At 50.3% G+C, this 19,845-nt stretch overlaps 1 protein-coding gene across 1 annotated transcript; it reads left to right on the forward strand.

Moving 5' to 3' along the window:
• Positions 1-8,927: 8,927 nt before the first annotated feature.
• ferry3 (FERRY endosomal RAB5 effector complex subunit 3) lies at positions 8,928-19,524 on the forward strand. The gene is made up of 14 exons (XM_084671274.1): positions 8,928-9,070; positions 9,514-9,702; positions 9,900-10,045; positions 11,343-11,524; positions 11,841-11,940; positions 12,023-12,144; positions 12,955-13,061; positions 14,251-14,448; positions 14,730-14,858; positions 15,995-16,066; positions 16,213-16,415; positions 17,187-17,244; positions 17,392-17,459; positions 18,439-19,524. The coding sequence occupies exons 2-14, from the start codon at positions 9,522-9,524 to the stop codon at positions 18,529-18,531; spliced, it is 1,659 nt and encodes a 552-aa protein (XP_084527400.1). The 5' UTR covers positions 8,928-9,070; positions 9,514-9,521; the 3' UTR covers positions 18,532-19,524.
• The last annotated feature ends 321 nt before the right edge of the window (positions 19,525-19,845 follow it).

Below are 19,845 nucleotides of genomic sequence, written 5' to 3' on the forward strand. Positions count from 1 at the left end.
TGAAAACAGTGCAGCTGAAAAGGAAAGAGCTGAAGATAGAGGGTGTGGGAAAGAATGAGAGAGAGACTACAAGAGAGAGAGATGAAGTGGCAGATAAAGAGATGAACAGAGACACAGAGCGGTCAAGTATGCACTGCCCCCCTGCCCCCCGAGTGCCCCCTGAGCGGCCCCTACCTCAGGCTGAACTCTCCGTCTCCTGCGTCCCTGGCTGCCCCAGCAGCATCCTTGGAGAACACCAAAGCCACAGCAGGCAAGTGAGCTCCCATCTCCCCCCATGGCAGGGCTCATCCATGCTGCCACCCCCACTCCCAGCCTCAGCCCCACACCTAGCCCAGCCCAAGGACCTCAATCTGGGGTCGCAGGCACACCCACTCCTCGGTCAGGGGAAATGACGCTGGTCCTTATTAGACGGCTTGCTCAAACGTAATTTTTCTTTCCGAGACTCGCGTGTCCGATGGTTTAGTGGATGTTTTTTTGTTGTAGATTCCCCTAAATGTTCTTCTGCTTCCTCCACAGGTCAGATGCTGTACCCAACATGCCCCTTCCTGGTGTGACCTCAACCAGGCAAGAATCTGGGATTTCTTCTCCTCTTCCCGGCTGGGTCTCTGTTCCTGGATACTGATACACAGTCTGGGAGGCAGGCAGGCAGGCAGGCAAGCAGGCAGCTCCTGTTGCTGCGCTCTGTGAGACAGAGTGGCTGTGGTGGCAGCAGCTGAGGTGTGGAGAAGACTCGACAAGGGAGCCATCTCAGCCGGAGATGCAGCCGCGGGGGCCTGGAGCTGGGCTTCCTGTCACAGAGGCCTCCAGGGGTGGCAGGGGGAGGCAGGGGGGAGGCAGGGGGGAGGCAGGGGGGATAGAGCCCAGGCTTCACTGATGAGTCCCCCTTCGACTCTCCTCCCACCCTCCCTCTCGCTCTCTCCCACCCTCCCTCTCTCTCCCTCCCTCTCTCTCTCTCCCACTTTCCTCCCTGTGGCTGTTTCCTGGAGACCGAGTCACTAGCTGTCATATTAACAACCCCCGTCTCAACCTCCCCTTCTCCTCCCCTCCCTTCCCCCCCCCCCACCACCACATCCTGCACTCCCCCTGACACACCTGCCTTGCCTTGCTGACAAACTGAAAGGAGATCGTCCTGCCCCCCTGCCCTCACTGCTCTTCCCTCTGCAGGAAGCCGTGCTAGCAGGCCCGGCCAGCACCGGGCCGAGCTCACACAGTGTTAGCGATGGATGGAGGAGATGCGTGTGCTTGTGTGTATGCATGCACTCAGGAGTGTGCATCGCGCCAACTGACCCAACGGAGACGTTCTCCAAAGCACATGCTAGAACTTTAAACATGATGATTCTGTCAGTGACATCACATGAACTTCTACTGTTCCTAAGCAAGTGTCTTCATAACCTTTTCCTGCTTGATTGCCCCTCTTAGCAGCCCTAAGACCAGGCTACATCTGTGTGTGTTTACGACCCACAGCTTAACTAGAACAGGAATCCCTGCTTGGCCTGTTGGATGGAGATAGCTGTGGCTTACAGAGTGCCCTCTCAGGCGACAGGCAGCCAAGGCAGGCTGCAGGCCAAGCAGGGATCTGGAATAAGTGAACATCAGGCAGACCAGCCCGACCTGGAAGCGTCACATCTTCCCTATTAGCTGCCCTGTCTTGCAGATGGCAGCTTCCGGTCCTGCAGATGGTAGCTTCCTGTCCTGTAGTTTGGTTTGATCTGGTCTGTTCTGGTCTGGTCTGGTTTGGGCAGAGTTAGGTCAGGTAGGAATAGTCTAGTTGGGGCTCCTCTGGACTGGGCTGGTCAGTGCTAGGCTAAGCGGCCTGTCCACAGCCAGCAGAGGAACACACACAGACACTAGCAGCATCTCCGGGCTGGTATCTGGCAGAGAGGCCTGTGGCTAGTGACCTCACTGGCAGGCAAGCAGCAGCATCTGCTGGTTCACTGAGCGACAGCAGGACCAGGGTGGAGGAGAGGCACGTTAACAGGTCAACCTCCAAACAGACATGCATTCCTTAATGGAGCTTCCAGGAATTAGTTCACCGGGTCATATTGGGCAGCTGGAACGTGAATGTACCAAAGCTGGATTTTTTTAGATGAAAGATTAAATGAAATATTTAACATTTAACGCAAGGGCAGTATTTCAAGTCATCACCACACAGCAGTAGTGTACAATACATTAACATACATTTAACAACTGAAAATGTAAAAGCATATTACTTAAAGATTAGAGAGAGACTCTTTACAGCCAACACCACAGACAGCTCATCTTATCTAGTCCTGGCAGAGGCTTGCTGTACAGAACCCAGAGCGGAGGACCCTGTTCTGTAAATTCACTGTTTAGATTAGAATCATGTATTTGTGTACTGATACAGACAAAAAACGCTTCAGGGTTTACTGTTGTAGCCTAACTTCGTAAGTGGATTGTAATTAAACAGGAAGGAGTTTACAAGCGTCACACTACACAAGGATTAAAACTGTGTGTGTGTGAGTGTGTGTGGACGTGTGTTTGTGTTTATATGAGAGAGACAGTGGTGGGGGTAAGGGTGGACAAACACAGGCCAGCCAAAACTCTCTGGCTCAGACAAGGGACTAGAAAGCAACTGTGACCAGATGCATCATACACAGACACATGACATAGATTCACCAGGGCCCCTATCCTGATCTGGGTCAGTGGGTTGGTTTGTCATAGATGCATTACTGCATTATTGTGTTCAGTGCCGCATGTCCCAGACCACAGTGACTAATCCTAAATCACTGAGCAAAGAGCCGAACACTACAATTATAAACATGACAACTGTGCGTATCTACTCATAATTGATATACATGGCTGTTCAGGGTATCAGTGTTTAGCAGAGATGGCAAAAGTACACACATCCTCCACTCAAGTAGAAGTACAGATACTCTTTTGAAAAAAGAACAAAATGTAAGTACTGACTAGACGTTTTCACTAAGTAAAGAAGTGTGGGCTCTGATATACATAAGTAAAAAATAGCCATTAGCCAACTACTACATGTTTTAGTGTCATGCTGGTAACTGGACCTATTGATATATTAATATTTAAAATCTATATATTTCAAAAACATTTTGTTTAACCCCCCCAAAAAACTAACAAAAAGTCTCAAAAATATGTTTTCAACTTTTCGAAAAAAAGAAAAATAGAAACCTTTTTTTGAAACTTTTTCAGCCTTTCAAAAATATTTTGGGAATTGAAAACATTTAGATTTTTTATTAATCTTTAGAAAACAAAAACTTTTTAGCTAAACTTTTTTTCCAACCAACACGACACAACGTTTCACATTTTGAAAAAAAAATGAGTTCAACTTTTTTTGATCCCTTTCATACTGCTGTCTTCTCCACCAGGCCTCTGTTACTGCGGTTATCTCAAAATACTCCCTAGCACGACGCACATGGGAAACTACTGCCATCTGAAAGCAATTCTGGAGAAAGCAAAGCAGGTAAAGATGTTAACATGAAGATGAGATTATGAGTGCGTAGAGTATAGTTGAGTAGATTAAGGCTGCAGTCACAAGACCAAACTTCCAGAATTGGGTTTAACACTCTGATTCCCTGAATGACAGTCTGATGGTCTATCTCATTCTGCGCAGCACACAATTAAAGAAACCCTTTGCCATCGCAGACCACGAAACATGCAAAACAACACAGCTACTCCCATGCAACCCATTTGTGTTTTCCTTCCCAATTTGAATATTTACAGTGCCTTCACTTGGGTCTTGTCTCACTCTCGCCAAATCAAAAGTTGCTCTGTGAGGAGTATCCGAACGGCTGGTTGGTCCCTGGAGGTCTTACCTCATCACCCCTGTCCTGCTCCCCCAGAAGCTGCTCTCCCTCCTGGGCATGTGACCCGGACCACGGCCCCATGTCTGTCTCAGGTGGCCCCAGAGAAGGTCACCTATTCTTGGGAAAGCAGGTGGACACCGGGGGAGCTGGCTCCTGTATCTCGGTGTATAACTCTGACTATGGCCTGAGGTTGGGGCAGAGTGAGTAGAAGTGTGCGTGAAGCGCTGTGTGTGTGTGTGTGTGTTTGAGTGTGTGTGCGTGTGTGTGTGAGCCCGCATCTGCTGGCCCACTCTAGCCCTATCATGTTAGCCTTGGCCCTGGCAGTGACCCGGCTGCCCCAGACAGGACCTGCTGTGGGACAGGGACCTGAGGATGGAAGCCTGGAGCTACTCAGTGAGAGATGGAGGGATGGAGCAGGCCAGAGAGACGGAAGGAAGGACAGAGAGGGCCAGTGAGAGATGGAGGGATGGAGCAGGCCAGAGAGACGGAAGGAAGGACAGAGAGGGCCAGTGAGAGATGGAGGGATGGAGCAGGCCAGAGAGACGGAAGGAAGGACAGAGAGGGCCAGTGAGAGATGGAGGGATGGAGCAGGCCAGAGAGACGGAAGGAAGGACAGAGAGGGCCAGTGAGAGATGGAGGGATGGGAGTGTGCCTCCGGGAGTGTGCAAGGAGTGGTGAGGGCGGGGCCAGAGTGATGAAGGGGTGGTGAGGGCGGGGCCAGAGTGATGAAGGGGTGGTGAGGGCGGGGCCAGAGTGATGAAGGGGTGGTGAGGGCGGGGCCAGAGTGATGAAGGCGTGTTGAGGGCGGGGCCAGAGTGATGAAAGGGTGGTGAGGGCGAGGCCAGAGTGATGAAGGGGTGGTGAGGGCGAGGCCAGAGTGATGAAGGGGTGGTGAGGGCGGGGCCAGAGTGATGAAGGGGTGGTGAGGGCGGGGCCAGACTGATGAAGGCGTGGTGAGGGCGGGGCCAGAGAGATGAAGGCGTGGTGAGGGCGGGGCCAGAGTGATGAAAGGGTGGTGAGGGCGGGGCCAGAGAGATGAAAGGGTGGTGAGGGCGGGGCCAGAGTGATGAAGGGGTGTTGAGGGCGGGGCCAGACTGATGAAGGGGTGGTGAGGGCGGGGCCAGAGTGATGAAGGGGTGGTGAGAACTAGAAGGAGAAATACGGATGCAGTTGGGTTGTATCAGCTAACAGTCAGACAACATCATTGGGAGCCACCTGCCAGTTGATGAAGCCCCCTACTTCTGTCATGGTCATCTGGGTGGAGTGACAGCTGGAAAGAGCAGCTCTGGTAAGACGAGCATGCTGATGTCATTGTCCCTCCTCTGGCCTGTATGAGCCCTGTCACGCGCCAGGTTCAAGCCCGCAAGGCGATCCTCCTCTGTCACACCAACTCCATTCATTTAAAACAATCTCTGCAAATTAACGAGGCAATTACCTCGGTGACGCTGTCGGTTGGTCATTGAGAATCCACACTGTGGTTTGAGAACGCCAGGTGCGTGCTTGATCACAATGTTGTGTTCTTACCTCTCGCGTTGTTCTCTTGTGCAGATCTTGTCTCAGATAGACAGCTGTTGGCTTGAGCTAAGGGGGCTTAGACTGTAATCTAGTAACACGCTATTCAGCCTGCCGTCATTCACCTTCCCACCGTCCTGTACTCTGGGTGAACACTGACACACACTGGCTTGAGCTTGGCTTTCTGACTTTCCTCTTCTAGAATGACAGAGGGGGGAAGAGGGGGGACTACACTGTAGCTTCTCTGTTTTCATCTTATTTAATGGTGTGTAATGTTTCTTCCAGATGGCGTGCATTCACAGTTGGTCAAGTGTACAGTTCACACACATAGTAATGAACTGTTTCTAATGGTGACTACTGTGGAAGGACTACAGTTACAAGACCGCAACAGAAAAAAAGTTTTGAAAAAAGCTACTGTAAAAATTTAATTTGGTGAAAACAAAGGCATCCACACTCCCAGAATAATTTGGATAGATGATGAGTTGTGACACGTCTCCCCGTAGTGGATGCTTCATACGAGACAGAACAATAGTCCACTCCCTCGGGGGGGGGGGGGGGGGGTGGCTTTGGCATGTCCCAGCAACACGGTACAGTACAGTACACAATATCTTTGACTCTAAGCTGGTGGTGTTTGTATACATGCGTGTGCGCATCAAAGGGCCGGAGAACAACGGTAACTAATGGAACAAAGACAGGCACTCCTTCACTACCACAAGACCTGGCTTTGACGATAGGCTTGACAGGCTGTAACGCCGTGACCCAACATACCTCCAGTGGACCCAGAGGGAGCAATGTGGAGAGAGTGAAGGAGGCAGCAGGTCGGGTCTAATGGAGCTAAGCAGCAGTGAACCTCCGTGTTCTTTGACACCGATACAGGCCTCCAAGTCAGGGGAGGTGAGCTCCCACTAATAGCCCTGCTTTCATTCTGGGTGTCTGGTGTCTGCTGGATAACAAAGCTGCGATGAGAAACCTTATCAGGTTCATCAGAATAATGGACCTGGTCAGGGAGGGTCACTGTGGCCCCGCCCCTTCAGGGAGGGGAGGGGTGGGGTGGGTGGAGGGGTGGGGTGGGCTGGGGGCAGGGTGAGAGGGGTGGGGTGGGCTGGGGGACAGGGTGAGAGGGGTGGGCTGGGGGCAGGGTGAGAGGGGTGGGCTGGGGGCAGGGTGAGAGGGGTGGGCTGGGGGCAGGGTGGGCTGGGGGCAGGGTGAGAGGGGTAGGGTGGGCTGGGGGCAGGGTGAGAGGGGTAGGGTGGGCTGGGGGCAGGGTGAGAGGGGTAGGGTGGGCTGGGGGCAGGGTGAGAGGGGTAGGGTGAGAGGGGTAGGGTGAGAGGGGTAGGGTGAGAGGGGCAGGGTGAGAGGGGTGGGGTGGGCTGGGGGCAGGGTGAAAGGGCCAGATGAGACTCTCAGATTAAGCTGGAGTACTGTCCCTTTACTGTACCATCCCGTACACGCAATAAACACATAACCTCAGTATCTAGTGTGTGGCACATCCTGATCCACTCACAAACTACAGTTACACAGCCCTGGCCGTTTCCCTGGCAACAGTGATTTTTGAGCATTCCTCAGAAGGTTACAGACATTTCAAGGCTTTTCGCAATTGAAAGTTGGCACATGCCCCAGTCGACTAACAGGGAAATATCACCAATCACGGGGGGCTTGGTTGCATGTCCAGTATATATGTCCAGGACTGGTTATCCCACTCATGAGCTATAAGGCAAATAGCTAGTCCAAATATTTGGAATACATAAATCACATGGAAATAGTTCATGAATGAAAGTGCATTATGTTTCCTCTTACCTTCTTCAGCAGAGGGAGGGTGATGTTTCTGTTCTTTGGCAGTCGCCCTGGGTGCTTCTTCATTGTTTTCCTGAGGACATATATGGTGTGTCATGAGATTGCAAAGCTAATTTATTCTTTAATGACCTTACAAGCCATTTATTATAAGTCTTTGAAATTGATTCAAGCCACTGATATTAGTGCCTTGTAGCAGTGCCTGTTTTCGTGGAGAAATATTACGCAACTTGCTGAATTTAAATGTTTGTTTTCGTTTCCCGAAGGCTGAAATTGATGCTGATGTTGTTCAGTGAATATCTAGTTAATCTGCAGAGTGAGCAGCTATCAGTGGAACTAATATCCCAACTATACTGACCCCCGCTGGCTATCCCACTCCAAGTTTAAATCTTCGCTGTGGTCCTCATTCCGTAATACGAATTTAAAATAATTTGTTCCGCCTAAATTGTAATGTTTCCCTTTATTATATGTTTGTTATGTCCATTCAACAACAGATGGATGATCAGCGCGTGCGGAAACTGATAAGTATAACTGATAACTGAAACTGATAACTGTATAAGTCATGCGTTTAACAATGTAATCAGCCAAAACTTTCGCCAGACTGGCAGTAGGTTATGATCTTTTTGTGTCTTCCTTTACTCGTATTACGCTCATCACTTTCAATTGATTAATCAATGTACCATCAGACCGACCACTCATCAACAGATTCTGCGACTAACCTCTTCTCTGTAGACTTCGGCGCACTCATGATTTTTTTTCTTCTTCTTTTTTTGCAATGAAATCAAAAAGATGACGGTACCTCTGTCATGGTCACGGCTGACCTCCCCAGATACTTTACAAATAGATAGATAATGCGCGTTTCCGCTGCGTGTTGAGATGTAGCGAGCTGCGAGAAGGGGGCGCGCCTAGCACGTTCAAGCGGTAATGTTATATTGCACTCTGGGGAATACTTTCAAACTGCATCTAAAACATAAAGGTTAGGAGCACGTGCAACAATATCATTAACACTAGGCCTACATTTTAATTCACCTGCGTTTTCAATGTATTAGTTGTGAGCGTGCTTACACAATAACTTGTGAAGCCTTCGAGTGGGCTATTTAAGCTTAGTTAGTACTGCGTGTGAACATCCGCATCTTCTCATCATCACAGGAGGTGGGAAATCCTTTACTTGGGTCAGTGATTTGTGACAGGACCTTAGCCTTAAAATGTCCATGAATTAACTCATTTGCGTTTCACTTAAGCTAGCTTTATACACAAAGTTAATACTATTACTACTATTATTTGTTTTTGTATGTTTTTGATCATTTCGCTAATCACCTGTATGTCTCTCATTAGCGAAGTCAGCCGGTCAGCTAGCCTAGTACGCTAATAAAAGCTTCGAGTTTGATGAGTTGTGGAGGGCGGTTAGCTCGACGTAGTTTCGCTCAGGTCCCTATTTGCTCTTTAAAGGCCTAAGTTAAGAGTTAAAGCATTAATTAATGCTTATTCATGCATGATTATTGTAAAGTGTTAGGCCTTCCATAAACCATGTATTATAAATGTTTTACATCAGAATATGTCATCAAGTCTAGTCCTAAAATGTAATTACTACTTTATGTGATTATCCATTAAACATACAATTTGGAGATATTAATGCTGATTTCGTGCACACAAGCACAACACCAGAGGGCGCAATTGCACCATGTAGGCCACTGCCAAGACTTATCTTGCATTACCTTTTCGATGATTCGTTCATTCATTTTAGAACTCCCTCAACGCTACATTGGCATTGTCGGTAGAATACATTTGGACAGAACAAACTAATATACAGCGTTGACACAGTTTTGACCCTAAAACATGATAGATAATGTAATAAAAATACATTGTTTATGTTGAATGTGTTTAAAGGATAACACAGATAGTCACATGTCAAATAGTCACGTGACCTTCTGACAGCTACACAAAACGAATCTTCGGCACTAAAGAGATCTCATCGGGTAATTTCTGTGTCATATATTGCATTTAATACAAATACACTGTGCCTGGTTAGTGATTTCCAATTATAATTGCATAGACAGTGACCGGTGATAAAAGGGGTAACTTGCAACAGACTACACTAGCTTTGCAGCTAGCTAGTAATAGCTACTCAAGTTGTATTGAATTCACGTCTGAAAGTGATAACGTTAAAAACATTACATATCCCCAAGTCAAATACGATGGATGACTATTGCCTAAACTAAACGTTTATCCCACGTTGTTTGCGCTCCAGAAATGTTCCTGTGTCATGAAATCGTGTTTTGATGGCAGCTAGCAAACTTAAAAACAGCTGCATCAATTGATTGTGACGATTAGATATAGGATAATAACCCCAAAGAATTATGTTTGTGTCACATTTTTGCTTGTATTTGTTTAATGTTATTGTTGTGCCTCTACCTTTCAGTTGAGAACATGAAGAGAAGCAAAGCAAAAGTGAACTCTTCAACAGAGAAGGAGTTTGTGTTCGAGTTCAGGGCAGGGAGGAATAACTGTGTCCTCAAAGTACCCCTGCAGTTCCCTGTTGATGAAAACGTTTGCGACTTGCATGGACGCCTAATGCTACTGCACAAAATACCCTGCTTCGTGGAAAATGGTGAGATCAAGATTTTCTTTTTTTTAACAGTACTATCAAATCAAGTTTCACACATGGACTTCTTGTCAGAATAATTAGTTTCACACACAACGTCTTTCGTGTGTCACCCGTTTCAACCTAAGTTACACCCCACCTTGAATTTTACACTCAATATCTCTTTGTTTGCAATGCTTGACTGTATGTGCGTTGTGGTGAAGAGTTGAAGACGTCGCTGTCTAGCTTCATAGAGAGAGAGACCGTCCAGGACTACGACAGAGATGCTGAGCTGGCTCTGCAGAGACTAGCCTCAGGAGAGGTGGACCTCCACCAGCTCACTGATGCATGGGCCAAGTCTTACTCAGAGGTACACACGCACACACACACACATACGAGGAGTCTACTCTACGTCCAATCCAGAATAGTTCATAAGGAAGGAGTATAGTCTCTGTTGTTGTCATGTGATGCTGCTAACTGGTTAGCACCCTGGTCTGTTGGAGGGGTGGGTAATGTTTTCCGTCTTTGATCTTAGATATGCCTTTCGTCCTTAAACAACACAAGTCTTAGAGTAACAACATTCAGGTTTTTAGTGAAGCGTGATGTTTTCTTGGTACATCTCGGATGGCAGCAAAGTAAAAGGGGAGGATGGCAGGTAGAGATTATTTTTTGTACAATCGTTTACCGCAAAATTAAACCCCAAATATATCAGATATAAATAATAAGCTCGCCTTGCTTTTGAAAGTAAAAGGGACTGTGTCATCACACCGGATAGGTTGCATATGGAGATGCACCCTAAATCGTTTGAACACTTTTTTACTGGATGTGATCAAAGCGTGTATCCTCTCTCATGTAGTATTTTCAGAAGGTCAACATGCTGCGTTCCTCTGCTATGCCACTTCAAAGTGCTCAAAGTTTAAATTCTGCTACCACTTGCTCAAACGCTTATAAGAAGCCCTGGTACATAATGCCCCACCCTCCCCTGCTGGTTGACAGCTCTGATACATGCAGGATAACCATTAACATTCTACTGCTCCAGCAGAGCAATGCTTGTGGAAGCCGTCCAGTGTATTTTAAGGAACCTTTTAATGGCCCCATCATGGTTGTTGCATAAAGAGTCCAACGCTTTTATTAATAGAGGATGGTTCACATTCTACAATACTATTTTATGTACACGCTAAAAATGGATGTGATGACCTCTCTCTCTCTTTCACTCTCCATCTCCTCTTTATCTGTCTTAGATGTAAGATGGTTGAGAGGAACTGAATTTATGATAGGGAGCTTTGGTCAAGATGCACAGCAGGCGAGGGTGCGTGAGACTTGAGATCCCAGAAACATGAATTCATCGTATTCCAGCTAGCGCTCTTGTCTTTTCAGTCCGCCTCAGGCCTTGCAGGGTCTGTCCGGAGAGGAAGAGCAACCCACTAGAGACTGCTCCTCCTCTTCATCAGCCATTTCTTACACAGCGTCCTTTATTTCAAGAAATACAAGTAGAACTAAAACAAGCATCATTGCGTACATGTTCAAATTGCTTGTGATGCGAGAGCTCATCGCTCATATCGCACATTTATTTAGTAAAATGTGCCACTACGGGTCTCTGACAGGAGACTGCTTTCCTTCCTGTCATGACTTGTTGACGTGTGCGTGGTGTTTGTGTGTGTCGTCAGACCACGCTGGAGCACGCCTGTCCTGAGGAGGCCAGCTGGGATGAGGACTTTGCCGACGTGTACCACGAGCTCATCCACTCGCCAGCCTCCGACACGCTGCTCAACCTGGAGCACAACTACTTCGTCAGCATCTCAGAGCTCATCAGCGAGAGGGACATGGAGATCAAGAAGCTGCAGGAGAGGTGAGTGAGGAGGCCAGAGCTGGAGGCCTCAGGCAGGCTTCTGAGTGAGGAGACCAGAGCTGGAGGCCTCAGGCAGGCTTCTGAGTGAGGATGCCAGAGCTGGAGGCCTCAGGCAGGCTTCTGAGTGAGGATGCCAGAGCTGGAGGCCTCAGGCAGGCTTCTGAGTGAGGAGGCCAGAGCTGGAGGCCTCAGGCAGGCTTCAGCAATACTGTGAATTATAAGACGATGTAGTCCAATATGTGCAACCCTCTAGAACTGTACGCACGTTGAGTGTGGGGAATATGGTAAGCGGACACCTTTGACCTCTGGCCCTCAGACAAGCAGGGGAGATGGAAAAGGTCATGCAGGAGTTGGGGAAGACCTTGACGGACCAGGACGTCAATGCTGTGGCATCTCAGCACTTTGACGCCCAGCAGGTACACACACACACACACACACGCTATAGATTGCTGTGGCTAATTACACACACTCACACTGCGCATCATGTGTGTGACCCAGGTGCTGGAAAACAAGTGGGCTAGTGAGCTGAAGCAAGTGTCCCACATCCAGAAGCAGGAGTACCAGGAGTGGGTCATCAAGCTGCACCAGGACCTCCAGAATCCCAACAACAGCCAGATCAAGTAAACCATGCAGGGAGAGAGAGAGTGACGGAGAGAGAGAGTGACAGAGAGAGAGAGAGAGAGAGAGAGAGAGAGAGAGAGAGAGAGAGAGAGAGAGAGAGAGAGAGAGAGAGAGAGAGAGAGAGAGAGAGAGAGAGAGAGAGAGAGAGAGAGAGAGAGAGAGAGAGAGAGAGAGAGAGAGAGAGACACACACACACACACACAGAGAGACAGAGACAGAGAGAGACAGGGACACACACACACACACAGAGAGAGAGAGAGACAGAGACACACACACACACACACACAGAGAGAGACAGAGACAGAGAGAGACACACACACACACACACACACACACACACACACACAGAGAGAGAGAGAGAGAGAGAGATTGTGATTGTGTGTGTTCATGTCTCTAAGTTTGTACAATACATCCAATATGAGGCAACTCAGCAGTTTCTTTCTGTTTGGTTGAATTCCACGAACCCTTTGAAATATTGAAAAGCAGCAAAATCGGTCATATCAAGATAATGAATGGATGAGTCAGACGGGTAAAGTGGTAGATAGACTAGAGGGCACTTAGTGCCAACAATGTGGACTGCAATCTGCTAATGCAGCAGCTCTCCAGCACAGGCCTGGGAGGAGTCAACAGATGAAAGCAGATGAACAGGACGGTTCACTGGGCCACTCTGCCCTCCTCCTGCACCGCTCTTGGACTGGGTGTGCTTTAGGCCCAAGCTTTCAGTCTTTGTTGTTTTCAGTCATGAATATCTTTGCACTGTGACTGTTTGTGTGTTCATCATGAACGTGTGTGTGTGTGTGTGCCTCCAGTGAGGAGATCAAAGTTGCACCCAGCCAGCTTGAGGAGCCTGTGGAGCCGGGGAGCAGGATGTGTGAGGAGCCGTCCCAGCTGGAGGAGAGCTTCACCATCCACCTTGGTACTGCCCCCAGCCCGAGCCAGACTGCCCCCAGCCCGAGCCAGACTGCCCCCAGCCCCAGCCAGGCTGCCCCCAGCCAGACTGCCCCCAACCCCAGCCAGACTGCCCCCAACCCCAGCCAGACTGCCCCCAGCCCCAGCCAGACTGCCCCCAGCCCCAGCCAGACTGCCCCCAGCCCCAGCCAGGCTGCCCCCAGCCAGACTGCCCCCAACCCCAGCCAGACTGCCCCCAACCCCAGCCAGACTACCCCCAGCCCCAGCCAGACTGCCCCCAGCCCCAGCCAGACTGCCCCCAGCCCCAGCCAGACAGCCCCCAGCCCCAGCCAGACTGCCCCCAGCCCCAGCCCGAGCCAGACAGCCCCCAGCCCCAGCCAGGCTGCCCCCAACCCGAGCCAGACAGCCCCCAACCCCAGCCAGACTGCCCCCAGCCCCAGCCAGACTGCCCCCAGCAAGCCAGGCTGCCCCCAGCCAGACAGCCCCCAGCAAGCCAGACTGCCCCCAGCCCCAGCCAGACTGCCCCCAGGGGACAAGCAGGGTGCCAGTCACTGAGACCCCACGTGGCCTCACCTTACACCTGGCGGGGGTGGCTGAGAGCTCAGGCTGGTATATAGGCCTGTCTGAACAGGCAGGAACCAGAGCACTGTGAATCTCCATGTTGGCTCAGTTAGGTAGGAACAAGAACTTCAGCTCAGAAACGTCTACAAACATACCAGCTGCTAATACAGGCCAGTACCAGACCAAATCCTTTTAGATTTGATTTGATACAATCTGACCCAGGACCATCGATGCAACCAAGGCCTGGCCTGACCTCCCCCCTCCCCCTGGTCTCTATGGTTACACTGCCCCCAAACAAGCCCCTTCTGGTCCTCTAAAATAACCCCCGACGACAGCCTGTGGATTTATCCAGAACTTCCTCTGTGGTGATAAAAGCCAGCCGGTGTGGGGGGGGCAGCATAGTTGCTCTGAGAATGTCTCGCTGAGTGTGTATATCTGTTGTGTGTGTTTTGCTTTCGCGTCGGTATGTTTTCAAGGGTTCTAAAAATACAAAGCAGAAAGATACATTGCAACTATAATCAGTTAAAATATAGAACAGAATACTGATGAATGTAGCGTATTGACTGGTGTAACGTTCTGATATTGCTGTGAGCACCCTCTAGTGTTATGTGTGTGTGTGTGTGTGTGTGTGTCAGGTGCCCAGTTGAAGACCATGCACAACCTGCGCCTGCTCCGTGCTCACGTCCTGACTTTCTGTAAGCACCGGCACCACGGAAGCAGCGGCACCAAGCTGCGGCGGCTGCAGACGGCCCTGTCGCTCTACTCGTCCTCGCTCTGCAGCCTGGTCCTCCTGGTCGACAACAGGGTCAACTCCTACAGCGGCATGAAGAGAGGTCAGGGGTCACACTGACACACCCATGGTGGTTACCCCACGGGCTTTTATGGTTGATCATGAACCACGTGTGTTAGTCATCGTCGAGTGGTGGCTTTATATGCGCACACACACACACACACTCTCACACACACACACACACTCTCATATTCTTTCCTCAGTGTTCTCAAATCCCCAAAATATATTTAGCACATAAGATGTGTACACATTTTCAAGACGGTCATATTCACATGGAGGGTTTTGCAGTGTTGAGTCATGCTCTCTTCTTCTCTGCTCCGTCAGACTTTGCCACGGTGTCTCAGGAGTGCACAGACTTCCACTTCCCCCGGCTGGAGGAGCAGCTGCAGGTCATCCAGCAGGTGCTGCTGTACGCCCGCGCCCAGAGAAGCAGCCGGCAGCGCCATCAGCCTGGTGAGACGCCCGCGCCCATATCCTCACCTTCCTCCAGCGTCCAGCACCTTCCTCTAGCGCCCACATCCTCACCTTCCTCCAGCACTCACATCCTCACCTTCCTCCAGCGCCCAGCACCTTCCTCTAGCGCCCACATCCTCACCTTCCTCCAGCGTCCAGCACCTTCCTCTAGCGCCCACATCCTCACCTTCCTCCAGCACTCACATCCTCACCTTCCTCCAGCGCCCAGCACCTTCCTCTAGCGCCCACATCCTCACCTTCCTCCAGCGTCCAGCACCTTCCTCTAGCGCCCACATCCTCACCTTCCTCCAGCGTCCAGCACCTTCCTCTAGCGCCCACATCCTCACCTTCCTCCAGCGCCCACATCCTCACCTTCCTCCAGCGCCCAGCACCTTCCTCTAGCGCCCACATCCTCACCTTCCTCCAGCGTCCAGCACCTTCCTCTAGCGCCCACATCCTCACCTTCCTCCAGCGCCCACATCCTCACCTTCCTCCAGCGCCCAGCACCTTCCTCTAGCGCCCACATCCTCACCTTCCTCCAGCGCCCAGCACCTTCCTCTAGCACTCACATCCTCACCTTCCTCCAGCGCCCAGCACCTTCCTCTAGCGTCCACATCCTCACTTTCCTCCAGAGCCCAGCACCTTCCTCTAGCGCCCACATCCTCACCTTCCTCCAGAGCCCAGCACCTTCCTCTAGCGCCCACATCCTCACCTTTCTCCAGCACTCACATCCTCACCTTCCTCCAGCGCCCAGCACCTTCCTCTAGCGCCCACATCCTCACCTTCCTCCAGAGCCCACATCCTCACCTTCCTCCAGCGCCCACATCCTCACCTTCCTCCAGCGCCCACATCCTCACCTTCCTCCAGAGCCCAGCACCTTCCTCTAGCGCCCACATCCTCACCTTCCTCCAGCACTCACATCCTCACCTTCCTCCAGCGCCCATTGAATCCCTGAGTGTGGAGTCAGCGAAGCTATCACAGCCTAGCCTGGGAACATCCCCACCAGCTACCTGGCCTGTGCAGGGCTGTGTGTGTGAGCCATTCAGAGCATTTGATTTTCATAGAGGTCACATGCTGCGCTCCTTACCAGTGTCAGATGACTCAGACATGGTTGTTTACGTTACTTTTATTTTCAGAGGCTCCTAGAAATGGAGGCAGCGAAGATAAGAACACGAATGTGGAGAGGAACCCCTCAAATATCCTACCAGGTAAATCTGACCATAAATGAGTTTTTTGTCTGAATGGTACTCGGCTTAGGATACCCTGGTTTACTAGATTAAAATGTTGACAATGTCTTGACAACCCCAGAGAAAGTCTCCAAAGGAAACGTGTCCATGTTCTTGTCTTTTATCAGGGGAGTTCTACATCTCACGGCACTCCAACCTGTCGGAGGTGCACATGGTGTTCCACCTGTGTGTGGACGATAACGTGCGCTCTGGGAACATCACAGCACGAGACCCTGCCATCATGGGCCTGAGGAACATCTTGAAGGTGTGCTGCACGCACGACATCACCACCATCACCATCCCTCTACTGCTGGTCCACGACATGTCCGAGGTGAGAGGTCGTCAAGGGGCGCCCGACTTGGCTCACTGGTTGGGCCGTGCTTGGGAGTTTTTCTACCGCTCTTAGGACAGAAGAAACAGGGCAGGGAAGAGGCTGTGAAGGATTGGCTGCACTTAGACCTCTGAGTGCCACAACTCACGGCACGCAGTGTGTGTGTGTGCTCACCCAGAGCCAGACTTGAGCAGTAATCTTTCAAGTGTGAGTGTGTGTGTGTGTGTGTGTGTGTGTGTGTACACTGTGTGGAGAGTAGAGTTGTCTTCGTCCTGCCAGGACATGTCTGCTGAACAGGCTCCCCTCCCGTCAACACCAGTCTGTTTGCACTTGTTAGCTGTTTGTCTTCCAACCTCTGCAGCTCCACAAACCGACCGTCTCTTGCTGTCCCAGCTGGCCTGTAATCTTCTTTTCAATGGATCTTCATACCGCATGGGTCATTGCTCTTTGTCCTAGAGTTGTATATCCACAGTGACATTGTACAAAACAGCAGTGTTTGTCTTAGTAAGCACAAAGAGCAATCAAAGGCCTATACATGAGTCATCACCCTGAAAATGTATAATTAGCATGATGTTCTTTTGTTGTCTAGGAGACAGTTAAACAAAATGTTTATCTTTGTCTTTGGTTCTGGAATACAACAATGGAAAATGAAGCAAAAAATAGTTTGAGATTGAAGTTTGGTTAGAGGTGAGGGTGGAACGAGGGGGGCTCTGAGGGGAGGATGGAAGTATGACATGCTCTGATGCTGCTCTGTGTGTCTGCCCTCTCCAGGAGATGACCATCCCATGGTGCCTGAAACGAGCTGAGCTGGTGTTCAAATGTGTCAAAGGTAAGGGAGGTGGGGGTGGGGTAGAGGAGAATACGATACTGATTGAAATCTGAGTGAAATCTGTGTTGACGTGGAAGGTGTGTTGACGTGGAAGGTGTGTTGACGTGGAAGGTGTGTTGACGTGGAAGGTGTGTTGTCTGTCTTCAGGCTTCATGATGGAGATGGCCTCCTGGGATGGAGGTGTGTCCAGGACGGTCCAGTTCCTCGTGCCACAGGTGAGCACCTCAGCAGCTCTGACCTCACAGGAGGCAGCCCTGACCTCACAGGAGGCAGCCCTGGCCTCACACGAGGCAGCCCTGACCTCACAGGAGGCAGCCCTGACCTCACAGGAGGCAGCAGCCCTGACCTCACACGAGGCAGCAGCCCTGACCTCACACGAGGCAGCAGCCCTGACCTCACACGAGGTAGCAGCCCTGACCTCACACGAGGCAGCAGCCCTGACCTCACACGAGGCAGCAGCCCTGACCTCACACGAGGCAGCCCTGACCTCACAGGAGGCAGCAGCCCTGACCTCACAGGAGGTAGCAGCCCTGACCTCACAGGAGGCAGCCCTGACCTCACACGAGGCAGCAGCCCTGACCTCACACGAGGCAGCAGCCCTGACCTGACATGAGGCAGCCCTGACCTGACATGAGGCAGCCCTGACCTCACACGAGGCAGCCCTGACCTCACACGAGGCAGCAGCCCTGACCTCACACGAGGCAGCAGCCCTGACCTCACACGAGGCAGCAGCCCTGACCTCACACGAGGCAGCCCTGACCTCACAGGAGGCAGCCAGTCAGGGGGAGGGCGAGGCCGGGGCAGACAGTGGAGGCTCCGTAATAACCCTGTTCACACATGTTGACAGGCAGGGGGGATGTAACCAGCATCAGGTGTCAGTCTTGTACTCTGACACCATTCCAAATAGCTCCTTGAAACAGCATTGTTTTCTACACCATTACTGGCAGGCCACATATAGTTAAACATGAACAATCTGACTTGTGTATGTGTGAGATATTAATACTTTAAATGCTTATTTGAAGGCCCATTAGTGTTGTGCAGTCCTTTTGAATCACACAGCTGTCGAATAGTTTGTTGCTGTGACTCAAAACAGGAAGCGAACACTGTGGTTACCATGGTTGACTGTCCCTGTGCCATATTGTTGAGAGCGTGTTTTCACATTGTGTGCTACCTGCGTGGCTGTGTTTTCTACAGAGTATCTCTGATGAGATGTTTTACCAGCTCAGCAACATGCTGCCCCAGATCTTCCGTGTGTCTTCCACCCTGACGCTAACCTCCAAACACTGATGCCCGGGTCCAGGACCACAGCCTCTGGACCCGACCGGAACATTCCACATTCTCTCCGTCACAGTTAACACCTCCACCATCCTAAACTGAAACCAAACTACTATATGGAAGTGTTTTGAGTCCATGCTGAAAGTAACTTGACACAAACTCAGTGACTTTCAGATTATCAAAAGTTTGAAGAAGTTATGGAGCTAATCAGCTGCAAATGTGGGGTTCATCTTGGGGTTTTTCGATAAATAAGTTGCTGAAAATATCTTATTTTAACATCTTTTAAGTTTGTAATTGAGGTTTGGGAGTAGAGAACCAAGTTCACTGCCACAGGAGATGACAGGCACAGTAAAAGCACAGGAGGAATGCAAATGAATCATCTCCCAGGTGCTGTCTGGACTCTTACCTCCTTAAAGGATGGTCACTGCTGAGACTGGCAGTATGCAGGTGTGCTTCTGTACTGCATTGCAGTGAATCTTTGTGTGGAGTTTTGTAGGTGAGTTGCCCTTACATCTGTGGCCCAGCAGAGGGAGATGGTTCCAGTGACACAGACCCAAATAAAAAAAGCTGCTGATTGCAAGAATATGAAAGCTCTTGGGTCATTGCTGGAGTGGACTCTTCATAGTTTGGTCTCCTATCCGAGCCTCGTTTCAACCACTGATGGATTGTGACTGTTGACAATTGGCCAAGATTTGTAGCTCTATGCACAAAGGCCTGTAGCATTAAGACGTATGTTACTTCAAAATGTGTAATCAACCATCAGAATACTATGTGACTTGTCTGAAATTGTAATATGTTTGTAAATATTGTGTGTGTCCAACTGGTTTCAAGTTGTTTATAATCACTCCATGTGCAGATCTCCTCTCAAGCTTATATATGTGGCTTCCTCTTTGTGTTTCTGCTGAGATGAAGTCATTTCAGATGGAAGACATCATTCCTTTCTGTCATGTATTTGCTGTGGCTTCAGTGACCGCTCAGAGACTATTAATAATATCTAAGATATAACAGTGTCTTCTCCTGTTTCCTCTCAAAAACAAGATGTCTGCCCCAACCCTGCCTGCCTGTTAGAGGCCATGTCTCCTGCTCAGGCCTCCAGTGTGTCGTGTTCCAACCTGCTGCAGTGTTTATACCGTGGTGACGACCCACACAACTGGAAGGAAATGTGGCACTAGATGCCTGGCGTTCCAGGCGTTGGTCTTGGTGGCCTGAGGTGTTGTGTTCCCTGGGGGGACTGTGTACCAGGCTGCACACTCAGCACACAAGGTCTCTACCCCCCCCCCCCCCCCCCCCCCCCAGCATGTGTGCCAGAGCAACACACACAAAACA

The sequence above is a fragment of the Hypomesus nipponensis genome, chromosome 14 (genome assembly GCF_054491055.1).
Source record: "Hypomesus nipponensis isolate SF chromosome 14, ASM5449105v1, whole genome shotgun sequence".
NCBI lineage: Eukaryota > Metazoa > Chordata > Actinopteri > Osmeriformes > Osmeridae > Hypomesus > Hypomesus nipponensis.